The sequence below is a fragment of the Rhineura floridana genome, chromosome 1 (assembly GCF_030035675.1).
Source record: "Rhineura floridana isolate rRhiFlo1 chromosome 1, rRhiFlo1.hap2, whole genome shotgun sequence".
Classification (NCBI taxonomy): Eukaryota; Metazoa; Chordata; class Lepidosauria; order Squamata; family Rhineuridae; genus Rhineura; species Rhineura floridana.
In genome coordinates, this window is record NC_084480.1 from 101,900,256 (window position 1) to 101,912,888 (window position 12,633).

At 39.0% G+C, this 12,633-nt stretch overlaps 1 protein-coding gene across 3 annotated transcripts in view; it reads right to left on the reverse strand.

Moving 5' to 3' along the window:
• VPS13A (vacuolar protein sorting 13 homolog A) overlaps window positions 1-12,633 on the reverse strand; it is a 304,094-nt gene that overhangs the window by 267,949 nt on the left and 23,512 nt on the right. For all 3 annotated transcript variants that reach the window (XM_061627500.1, XM_061627520.1, XM_061627510.1), the window contains exons 5-8: window positions 11,985-12,086; window positions 9,688-9,794; window positions 8,509-8,568; window positions 7,025-7,084 (exon numbers count right to left, since the gene is read on the reverse strand). In XM_061627500.1, coding sequence (XP_061483484.1) covers window positions 7,025-7,084; window positions 8,509-8,568; window positions 9,688-9,794; window positions 11,985-12,086 — 329 coding nt within the window. The remainder of the gene's footprint in view (window positions 1-7,024; window positions 7,085-8,508; window positions 8,569-9,687; window positions 9,795-11,984; window positions 12,087-12,633) is intronic.

Below are 12,633 nucleotides of genomic sequence, written 5' to 3' on the forward strand. Positions count from 1 at the left end.
ATTCGTTCTTGCTTTTTGGCCAGAGCTCCTTCACACTACTTCAGCTGTATTCCACTGCCCACTCCTGGGCCAAGGATAGGTAATCTCTGCTACCTGTCATTCCTTATAGCAATAGGGAACCTTGATATCTTTAGCACAGAGTTATGAACGGCTTAGTGTATTAACGATTAATGCTGCCACGCACCCAGTAATTTTGTAATGCTATTCTTTTCTTTTCTCTCAATAAAAGAAAGTTTTGTTTTAGTCTGGTTTGCACCTGCATTTTTGGAGCTATACACATACTGTTTAGGCACATTTCAGGGGAAAGTGCTTGTTTTTTCCCTAGTAAAAGATCCCCCTCCTCTCAAGGAGGTGTGTTTAATGGGACACGTAGATGGCAGGTTCACACACTCAGGTTCCCAACAGACAGGTGTCTTAACACATATTATGTGGTGTGGTCAGGTGGTGGTGTGTAAAGTGCAGGAGTATTTCTTCTAATCCTTCCAAGCAATGTTTTCCCTAGTCTTCCATATTCCAAGTGGGATTATTGGGACTAAGAGATCTGCACTGAGAGGAGAGAGAAATTCCTTCCAGAAGGGAAGGATGTGCTATTGGGACTTTTGCCTGTATAAGAAAATAACACTTATGGCTGCCCCCACAGTTTAAACCTGACATCCTCAGAACACCAGCCACTTTTAGGCTAAAGTAAGCACTGGCCATAGGCTAAAGTGTGGTTACTATCCTCATTAAATGAATACTTACCTGCAGTGTATAACCAAGACATCTGCAGAAAATGTGTGATATTTAATTGCTAAGTGACTGACCTTATGATCTTAAACAGTACTTTCATTGTACCCTTTGGAAATAATGAGTACTTATGCCATTTAAACACCATACACAAGTCTGTTACATATTTAGTATGCAACTTATTTCCTATAATTTGTTGCTTGGATGCCCGAATCACATTGACTCATACAAAGTTATGACAGTAAATAGGAGACATAAGACCTCTTTAGGCACTATAATTCCTCACGTGAGTAGCATCATGTGGCAGACAGTGAAGACAAGCATGCTAAACTCTTATTCCATCTTACTCCTACACAAGCTGGAGAGCAAACTTTGGAAGTGTCAAGTCTGATGTACTCATGGAGACTCTTCATGCAATTTAGAACCCTGATCTTCCTATGTTCTAATTCGTACAGGGACCCTCTGTGAATGCAAAAGACTCCCCAATACAGAAATTTGTCCTTCAACTTGTAGCAGGTTTGTCCATGTTCTCCCTGATATGTTGCTGCTCATGTGAGAGATTATAATGCCTGAAGTTATTGTCACAGCCTCACTTGCCACCACACCATAACAGATGAGGGCATGTTGTTATTGTTTTCAGCACACTCCTATAGCAATGCTGCTACTAGGGACTCTGCTTTTCCCTCAGCCCTTCCTATAAACACCTAGGTTGATAGGCAAGCCTCATCCCCCACCCTCACTCCATGCATCTTTGTGTCTTTTTAAAGATAACAGCTATGGGCTGCTTCCTTAACCTGTTACTGTTTCTCTGAGACAAACTCTGCTACCACCATTGATACTGTACCAAAACCTTTGTTCATGCTTAGCCAACCTTATGCTATGTTTGATAGCTGACCAAGAACCAGGCGTCTTTGAAAGGTTAACAGGTTTTATTAAACAGAAAAACAAAATAAACAAGATTACTTTAACTCGGTTCTTAAGTGTATGGTTTTAGTTAGCTGTCCTTTAGTTCAAGAATATTACACTTAATAAGCTCCTCAATTATTACCAGTAATAACACCAGCTTCTCTACTCCTCTGTGAAGCACCCTTCCAACCTCCTATCTCTATCAAGTTTCTGTCCTAACTCGCAACCTTTTCCCTGCCTCTGCTGAACCCTGTCAACCATCAATTACTCAAATATAAACATTCATCTGTCAGACACTCAGCCAATCACCATATAGCATTTACTAACATTCCATTCACTCATTCCCTGCTCCCAACACTCATCACTTACAATAACAATCCTAGTATAAATAAATTACCACATGTTCTATAACACAAAAGCAGAAAACATTAACAATAAAACATGGAACATCACAGTCATACTGTAGTCATGCCTCTTAAAACAGGTGCAGGAGAAATGCTATGAATAGTATGATCTAACCCTTCCAAATCCATGTTATCAAAGCTGTACCATCTTAATAAATAATGGTAATTTGGCAAAGTAATGTTTTTTCATTCACTTTAATACCTTGCTAATCATTGCAGACAAAGAGATTGTGAATGGAGCCTGTAATCACTATTAAAAAAAAAAGAAATATTGGTGATGTTGCTTATTTTGCCATAATGCAGCACCGGATCTGTGTATTCCATCCATGGAAGGAAAGTTTTGTGCATAAATGACACTAAACAGAACAGGAAAGAGTGTGATAAGAGTAACGTGTAAGTCCTAGATCAGGTAGAAACCATGACTGAAGGCAATCTAGAAAAAGTTAACGGTGAAGTGGCACAACACACATGACTGAATGTCAACATAGGAAAATTATCAAGACCAAGAAAAACTCCAGTTTTTAAAACTGGCACATTTTGTCTCTCTCCTATATTCTGAAAGCTTGTAGTCCATCTTTATGGAAATGTCAGTGTAAAGAGCTTCAACATTCTCAGTAGCTAGAATGATATTCTCTAAGAGACTGTGAGTGAATTATAGTTTCCTCAGGAAGTCAAGAGTTCTGCAAGTAACTTGGGAGTATTGGTGTCTTAAGTTCTGGGAATGGAAGTCCATATAACCGGATGTTCCAACTGTGATAGTGTGTATTATCATCAAGACTACTTAGTTAAATGGTCACAGTAATAACTTTGCATATATTTAGACTTTTATGTAATTGTTACTGTCTCTCCTTTTTACATTTTGTTTCCCTCTGACCTTACCATCTCTGCAGGCCAACCATGTATACATATGCCTGCCAACTTTAGGTAACACTTCATGGATCTGAAGAAATAGACTTTAGTACATGAAAGCTTATGCCATAATAAATTTGTTAGTCTTTAAGGTGCCACAAAATGTTTTATTATTTCTGCTGAAACAGACTAAGAGAACTACCTGTCAGGAAATGGTGTGATGGATGTGAGATACTTATTCAACCTAAAGAGGATGACAACAAAGCTACACTTGTATCTTCCAACATTTTTCTACACAAGCAACACATGACTGATGCAGTCACTGAGTCACCAAAGAGCTGAAGAGATTTGATGCATTCAAAATACCTACTGCAGAAATCACAGAACATACCTCTAGTCTCCCTGACAACAGGAGATATAGCACCAGTTAATGTGATCAGTGATCTGCTGATGGCTAATGAGTGACAAATACAAATTGCTATCCATTTTATTACATTTCTACCCCACCTTTCTTTTCAAGATAGAAACCCAAGGCGGCTTACATATGATTCCCAGACAGGAACAATTAATGATGCAACTATCCCATTTAATAATCCACTGAAGAAACACATCGCTCTAAAATGTTTGTTTCACTGCACAATTCAAAGGTTACAACACAAAAAGAAAATAATCAGAGCTGATGGCAACTCTTGCAAAATGCTTAATGCTACTTGCCAAATGATACAAATATTTGCGGTCCTAATGCCCAATATATCCCCTGTGCCACAGTCACATGTGAAGGTTGGAGGACAGATGGTCATCATGCCAATGGCCTTATCCATATTGTGAAGTGGAACATTGTACATGAGATTCCACATTATGCTCTGAAAACGAGCGTGTTTGTGGGGGCTCATGCACCTGCACTACTTCAAAACATAGAACAGGTGTGGGAAATCTTTGGCTCTCCAGATATTGCTAAACTACAACTCCCATATTCCCAGGCCATTGGCCATACTTGCAGGGACTGATGAGAGTTATAGTTCAGCAACATCTGGAAGGCAAAATGTTTGCCATCCCTGACAAAAAAGTCTTATGAATGATATTTGGTGACCATGTGATGTATTCTTCTCTTCTGTGGCACTACACTACAGTGGGCACACAGTAAGAGTGGATGTCACCTTTGATCAGTTCATTGGGATGTATTCTACAAAGACTGTCACACAATCCAAATGAATGGGGCTGAAGAGGTCAATACAAAGCTCAGTTGGGCCTGATGTGCAGCTGCAGAGTTCTCACTACCATGGGTGAAAACAAAATCTAATATAGTCCAACTTCTCATGTTTTCATGATGAGAGTGGTAAAGCTACAACAGCAGCCACCTACAACTGGTGGCCTCACTAAACTCAATGAAGATGATCCTTCATGCTTGTGGGGCAGTTAAAATGAGTTTATGAACAACTTGTAGCCATCTCCACAGATACAGATGTCATGTTTCTGCAATTGCACTTCCCAACCACGTAAGGGACTGGAAACACTGATAGTCTTTGGAACAGCTAGAAAAAATGCTACCTACTACTATAAATGCCATTGTCATTAGGCTTTTAAAACCCATAAAGAAGAACTTACTATATGTGTTATGGATGTTAATAAGCTGTGATACTACACTTAAGTGTGTTAAATAGTCTGTTAAACAGAATCATTCTTTGAAAGGCCATGGAAAAAAGGCCTGCATGAAGACTACCAAATAACAACACCAACTTGTCAATGGTACTGAACAATATGAGAATTACTCAGGCTCCAAGGCACTTTTGTGCCGGATGTATAGTACCACAGAAGGCAAAAACCATTTATCATGCCAGGCTACGACTATTACCAAGGGTAAGTGGGATCTGTAGATGCTACTCCCAATGAAGGATGCTTGGGATCCATTTTGTACATGTTAATCACCAAAGGTTTGACAGCAAGCAAAGTCTTACAGATGTTGTTCCTCCTGAACATACCTCTGTTTGGAAGAAGTAATCTGATGTTTTATCAGATGCACCTGTTTCAAACATTATTTGAAATGTAGTGCTGCATGTACCTATGATGACATCAGCTATTCCAATTGTGTTTAACTATTTCCTTATATTCTTGTAAGTGATAACCAAATGCTGATTTTTTCTATAAACCTTGTACCTTTGTAAAATTGAGCATGACTGTACACAACCTGTTTGTTCAATAGTATGTTATGAGGCAGGGCCATGGAGCCTGCTAAACTACAATTCCCACCCCACACCCACACCTAATGGTATGGCTGGTTATGCTTTCCCACAAGGTTTTGTGCGAAGAGTAACAAGGGCAGAAATTAAGATACAAAACTAAAGCTACGGCATAAATGTTCTGCATAATTGTTATCTTGTTCTTTGGCAAATTTCCCTCACCCACAGTGAATCCCATTGTTTGTAAGGAGCCTTAGTTTTCAGGATCAGTTAGAGATACACACACACATACACAACATCACCAGACTTTCATACCCTCCTTGGCAGGAGGGGGAGAGAGGAAAAAAGTCTTTTAAAACCGAGGCTTGAAGGTAGAAAAAGAGAGGAAGAAAGAGGAAGGGGGGCTGAGGAACATCAGAGCTCCCACACACGTGTACTACGCTCTCAAGGAACGCATCAAGGACTGCAGGGACAGAACCGGGGAGACTCTGGGTCTCGGTGCAAAACCTTGAGACCAAGAGATTCCTTCCTGGTTTTGGATCAGAGCTCTTCCACATAGCTTCAGCTGTATTCAACCACCCACTCCGGGCATAGGATAGGTAATCTCTCTTACCTTTCACCTCTTATAGTAATAGGGTCCTTTGATTTCTTTAGTTTAAAGTTATGAATGGGTTAGGATATTAATGATTAATGCTGCCATGCACCCAAGTAATTCTGTAATGCTTTCCTACTCTTTCTCTCAATAAAATCAAGCTTTGCTTTATTTTGGTTTGGACCTGCATTTCTTGGGTTAAATATATACACCATTTAGGCACATTTCAGGACAAAGCGCTTGTTTTATCTCTAGCAAAAGATCCCCTCCTCTCAAGGAGGTGTGTTTCATGGGACATGAGGGTGGCAAATTCACACACTCAGGTTCCCAAGAGCACATGTCGTAACAAGTATCAACATGCTATTTATAGCATCCCCCCAATCTTTAAGGGATATTGCTATGTTTCTTATTTACCATCATAATTTTGTAAGTATTAATCCAATATGGACATCTTGCCTGGTAAGGGCATTAAAATCAACAAATGGAAGGAACCCAGTTAAGTTTTACCACAGCCTGGTTATTACTGATTTGTGATGGTGTGGAGACAGATTTTGTTCACTCTTGTTTCCCCCCCACACACTTTTTTTGCATTCCCTACTGAAATACAAGAGGCCCGGTCTGTATTGGCATTGTCCCACCTTCTGAATATGCACCTGTTTACACAGGCATTCCTTTGTTCTCTTGACCAGAGTCTTCTAGTTTAATTGTTGTGTTAATGGGATTGTTTCATTGCAAATTTTAATTATGGATGTTTATATTTTAAGGTTGAGGAATTGGTTATTACTTTGTAAACTGCTGAGAAGTCCAGTTTGACATTAAGCGGCCTATAAATTAATAATCATTTTTGCAACAACTGAAGTTTCCAGACGCTTGCCCCAGCATAGGATGTGTTGCAATAGCTTGACCTGGATATAACCAAGGCATGGGCAACAAGATCTGCCTTCATTGTGCAGAACAGGCCGAACAGTTCTTCCTGGATTGGCCATTCATCAAAGCAACAAAACCACCATCTCACCTGCATTATGCCTCAGCTTGTTTACCCACAATCAATCCCTCTTTGATCTCAGACATAAATTACCCACCTATAATAATTTTAAATGTTACCACATAACAAACTACTCTGGTTGCAATTTAACTATTCATAAAATGAAATGTTTTCAAGAAGTCATATGTAAAACATCAAACCTACAGGAAACCCTTTATGCTTGAGTTTTGGTAACATGCAATTATGCACAACAAATAGTATAAGAAAAACAAAATTATAGTAATTGAAAAATTAAATACGTGTGGCACAGAAGTGGCATATTTCAGATATTATGGAGAGTTGTATTGTAACCAAGAGTGAATGATCACATACCAACTGAACTTACCTTATAGAACAATTTATTAGTTGCATCTTGTATACATGGATTCCAGTTTTGATCTGAAGTCTAGAAGAGAAACAGGAAGTTATTATGAAATAAGCACTACAGAATTACCTCATGACATTTAGTTTTAGTATAAATATATACTAAAAATCACATGGCTGATACTGTACAAAGATCAACTGAGCTTGAGAATTTTCTCAACAGTAACCCACCATAGTGCATATCTAGGAAAATGTAATTCCCTCTCCCCTGCCAGCTAGCAGGCTCATTAGCTGCATTTGAACATCATATTAAACTATGATACTGTATGTGAATAGAATCTAGACCAGTCCTGGGTTCATGTGTTCCTCCTCTCCCTCCTGTCCTGCCAAAGAGTAGGAGTTTGCAAAGCTTCCACTTTAGGTGAACCACAGCTTGTCATGTCATCCAGACTGACAAACTGCAATAAACATTTGCTATGGTTAGGTTAAAACAAGCCAGCTTCAAAAAACATGGTTTTAAATTGGTTTGTTTTAGACTAACCATAGTTAAGGTTAACCACACTTCGTTGGTCCAGATGGCACAGCAAGCTATGGTTAACTGAAAGCAGAAACTGTATAGGGGAAGGAGAGGCAAAGGGGACAGCATGCAACCCAGAAGAAAGTGAGGCTCATTCACATCTTGCTAAACCATAGTTTAGTGCAGGGGTGGGGAGCCTCATGCCCAGCGACTGAACAGAACCCTCCAGGCCTCTGTATGTCACCCTTGGGACACTCACTGGCCCTGTTCTTCACCCTCAAGTTATTTTGTGGGGCTAGAATGTGTCCTTAAACTGCAACAATGCCTCTTGCCTGCCTGGATACAGAATCAAAATGGGTGTGTAACAGTGTGTAGAAACTAACCTATTGTACAAAGATAAAATGTACATAAACTGTGCTACCCATGAACTGCTCTGCTTCTTGCCCCATCTGTCACTTGAATGTGCCCACCACAAGGTTGTCCAGAAGGAAAAGATAAACCCCTGGTTTAGCATGATGTATGAATGCAGCGCCTGTCATTTGAAGAATGATGTGTACTATGCTTGCACGAGTGTCACATTCATCATTTAGCTACTACCATTTAGGAAATCCCTAGAGAGGAACTCCACAGTTCTTCCCCTCCCTACATAAGCCTATTCCATTATGAGATCTTTAAAAAAAAATCAATGATTGCCCAAGAACTGTAAAATTGGCTTTCCTAAGGAGACTACCAAAGACCAAACTGGTATTTCATATTATTTATTTAATTTTTAAAATTTATATCCCGCCTCTCACCATCTAGGTCTCAAGGCAGTTTACAACAATAAAAATATACAAAAAAATTTAAAACATAAATTAAACCACAAATTGAATCTTCTCATTTAGAAATATAATCATTATCACATGGTTCAAGAAAATCCACTTTTGAGTATGGAGCATGGGGTTTTTTTTACAAAAAGGTTATGGCAATAGTACTTAAAACTTACATACTTGTAAACTAAGATTCTGAAGCGAGACACCAAATGATAATGGAATATCTTTATTTGTAATCTGAAAATAAATAAATATATTATTCACTAAAACAGATGCAACTTGTGTACAATAATTTTAAGACTTATGACTATATCTGTCCAATAATAAAACAAAAAGTATTTTCTTGACAATTTCTATTCACTTAGCACTACCGATTTTGTAAAATATACCTTATAAGAAAATATAAATTGGCATAAATATTTATAAAAGAACTTTAGCTGAACTTCATGTCTCCTTACTTTCTTGTATTTTTGCGGAACTCTTCTTTATATTAGATTGGAATCAATGAATTTGTGAAAACAACAAAGAGTCTTGTGACATCTTAAAGACTAACAAATATATTTTGGCAAAAGTTTCCACTCCATTTGCGTCAAAAGACTAACACAGCTACTCCTCTGGAAACAAATATAGTTGCAGTTACCCTAGTGCAAAATAAATATAAAAATAAGGCTCGTGTCTATAAGGTGATAAAAAAATAGGCAAAAGCTGAAAAACTGGAAGTTCAGATCAGTGTGGCCTCAATCAGAACCAGCTGCCAACATCTTGATCCCCTGTTCGGCCCAGTAAACCTGCTGCAACTTGTAGATGCCAAGCAGAGGAAGAGGACACTCCAGCCTTTGTCACCAGCTAGAGGACATGCTGTTGGATCACTGCACTATCTCCATCCCAGCATGAGAAGATCAGTCTCACGTTAACCATAATTAAATCCATTGTTCATTCTGTCACTGCCAAGTTGATCTCCTTCCAAGACCTTTGCTCTCTGCTATCTTTTCTTTGTGTCTCTCTTCTTTCAGATTGTAAGCTGGATGACAAGGCCTTATCTATTTTTATTTGGATACAGTGCCTAATAGAGATTACATTTCCTTAATCCATTAGACCTGAACAACAGAGGTCTACACGCTTTTTCTCCCCCAAAGGTCCCAAAGCATTAAAAAAAAAGAATTTAACACACAACCTTGACAAATTACAACCTACAGCCTCTCCCAGAGTTCCATAGGCACATGCAGAAAGCTAACAGTCAATCACTGAAGCAAGCAATGCAAATTTTAGAATTTGCTTGTAGTCTGAGAACAGAAATTATCTGTATCTACAACCTCTCAAACTATTTATAAAGAGATTCCATACACAAATACTTACATCATCCTCGTATCGAATATGGATGTTAGAAATTTTCAGCTGAAGATTTCTGATGACCTGAGTAATTAGCTTTTCTATGAAAGTGTCTTGCTTCTCTTCTTGTTTATCTAAATTAAAGTACAACTAATGAATACCTAGCATTATTAAGCATAAGGAGTGATATCCAATATTAATCATACTCAAGAGTACACCCACTAAAATCAGTAAGCTTCAGTACATTGATTTCCATGGGTCTACTCTGACTATAACACTGGCTATCAGAGACTAAACCAATGTAGAATGGTTAACAAAGAGATACACTTTCGATATAAATAAAAATGTAAGCCCTGAATCCGTCACACTGCAGTTTGCAGCCCGATAGGTAGCACTATGAACTATATAGCAGCAGTGGAGGAGGGAGGAGGTAGCAGGAAGCAGCTGAAGCAAACTGTGGAGGAACATTCCTGACAGGCCTGTCTAAAAGGGGAAGGGGAGAAAGTGAGGGGGACTCAGCCAGCTCTAAAGGGGAAGTGGGGAAAGCAAGGAGGCCCTTAGCCAGTTCTAAAGGGAAAGGGAGGAAAGCAAGGGGAGGCTTAGCCAGGTCTAAACCTCACACACTAACTCATTAGATCAGCAGTGGGTAACCTGTTTTGCTCCCACCCTGTGGGCCAACTTTGACAGGTGTCAATTATGTGACATTACAGTTGTGTCATGTGACTGATATTGGGGTTGCCCCACCCATCTGGTTTAATGAATTCGAGGCAGGTTGGCGAGGTCTACGGGTACAGGGGTTAGTGAGGGGGTGGGGGTGGGGTTTGCGAGCAACACAAGCAGAGGCAGAGCCCCTAGTAATTCTATATATTTTAACTGGAGCCATAATATGAACAATGTAAGGACACTAAATTTCAGGTGTGATTTGGGCTCTTCTTGCTGTTGTTCTATGTGGTGTCTTCCTATGTTCTGAATCAAGGACAGCAAACATGGTTCCCTCCATACGTTGTGTACTACATTCTGGACTTGGCCATGCTGGCTGGGGCTGATGGGAGCTGTAGTTAAAAAGTATGAAAGCACCACCCATGTTCTAAATGGTATACCACTTATAGTTATAGAAACACAAAGTTGAATAGCTCACCCAGTGAAAAGCATTTCCAATTTACTGTACTGACTGCAAATGTTGAAACTGCATATGAAAGCAATTATGGTAGAGCTGGATCTAGGATATTTAGGTTTCAGCCCTACTAGGAATAAAAATCATGCTTTCTCCACTATCTCCCCCACTTGACTCAGAGTGGTCATAGCATTACAAAGCTGCCAGGCTACCTCTGCACCAAGCAGAAAGATGAAGGCAGGCCATGTAGTACTGACCTCCCTCACTCCTATGTTTGGCTCAGAGAAGTGGTAGCCTGACAATGTTCCAAGAACATCTCTGCTACAGACAGGGTCTATGCTACTGAGCTGTTCAACAGCATACAGGTACTCAGCCTGGCGGTGTCACAGAACTATCACCAAAGTTTGAGTGAATACTGTAGAAGAAATATGCTCATCAAATTGGCAGGTCCAGGTTAGTATTACAAATAACTATTTGAGATCTCATGGTTACCTAAACAATTCATCGTGGGAAACCAATCTCCCAGAATCCATACTGAATTATGCCTCTTAAGAGATTTAGCAAAGAGTGGCCAAACCATGTCATACTTATCTTTAGCAACAGCATGTGTCACAACTGAAAAATAATGTTGTTTAAGCAAAGGTTCAGAGTATGAACATTCTAAAACAAATCCCAGTTAAGTAATAAATAGCCACAAAATAAAATCAGCTATTCACAAAATATCAGCTGTGTTCTTCAGCTCTTTCAAATCTACCAGCAAGCCTTTTTAAATTCATTAAGTAAACCCTATTAAAGACATCTCATCTCAGCACCCTTACTCAAAACTAAGTCATACCTATTTCAATGGGACTAACAGCCCAGTATACATATTTATAATCACAAAAGTTCAAAACCTCTGAATGTTTTTTTACTTGTTTTAACTCTAGTTGTATATGCCTACCCTCTCCCAGTCCTATCCCTCTTACTACTTGAACTGCTTAGTAAACACACTTACTAGGGAGAAAATCTTAACTCAACAGTGCTTACTTCTGTGTAAACATGCATAGGATTGCACTGTACTTTTATCACTCTTACAGCATAATTCTATATATTCAGAAGTGCATCCCATCAATGGTACTTTCTTCCAGGTAAATGGGTATGGAATTGCAGTCTTAGAGGTTTGGCATCTTCTATGCCCACAAATCAAAATAGATGCTTGATTTTTATATACCTTTGTCAGCAATCTTTTGCTTTGCATCTTCTATTCTTTGAAGTTCCCTCTGCTTTGCTTCTAACAGTTGTTTTCCTTCTTTTTCAGCATCATATTTAATACCTGACAAAATGGATGAATGAACACATCACACTTTGAAGACCATAGTAAAGCCACGCCATGAAGAAATAGATAATTTCTTAAACAAGTCAAAGTTTTTAGTCTATAAAAACAATTAAATTTAAGACATGTTCACATATCAGTGAGTTTGATAGCAATCAATCAAAGTAACTTAAAAATGACTATATTTGTACTCTCCTGTGTTTGCATTTTAGGGCTCATATGCTAGGAGTAAGGGAGAACCTACTGAAAGCCACCCTGTTCCTGTTCTTTCAGGAATAAAACATTTCTTCTGTTTCATTTATTAATGAGGACTCTGATTTTGGAAAAGACATTGGCTGTGTCTGCACATCACAATAAAACAGATACAGAGAACTTGTGTCCCTCCAGACCACAACTCCTATTATCCATGACCATTGGGTCATGCTAGTTGGAGCAGATGGGAATTGGAGCCCAATAACAGCTGTGTTCACACATTACACTAAACCAAACCATTGCTTAGCATGAACAGAACGACTCCCAAGGAAATTGCAGCCTCTTTTCTCTTTCC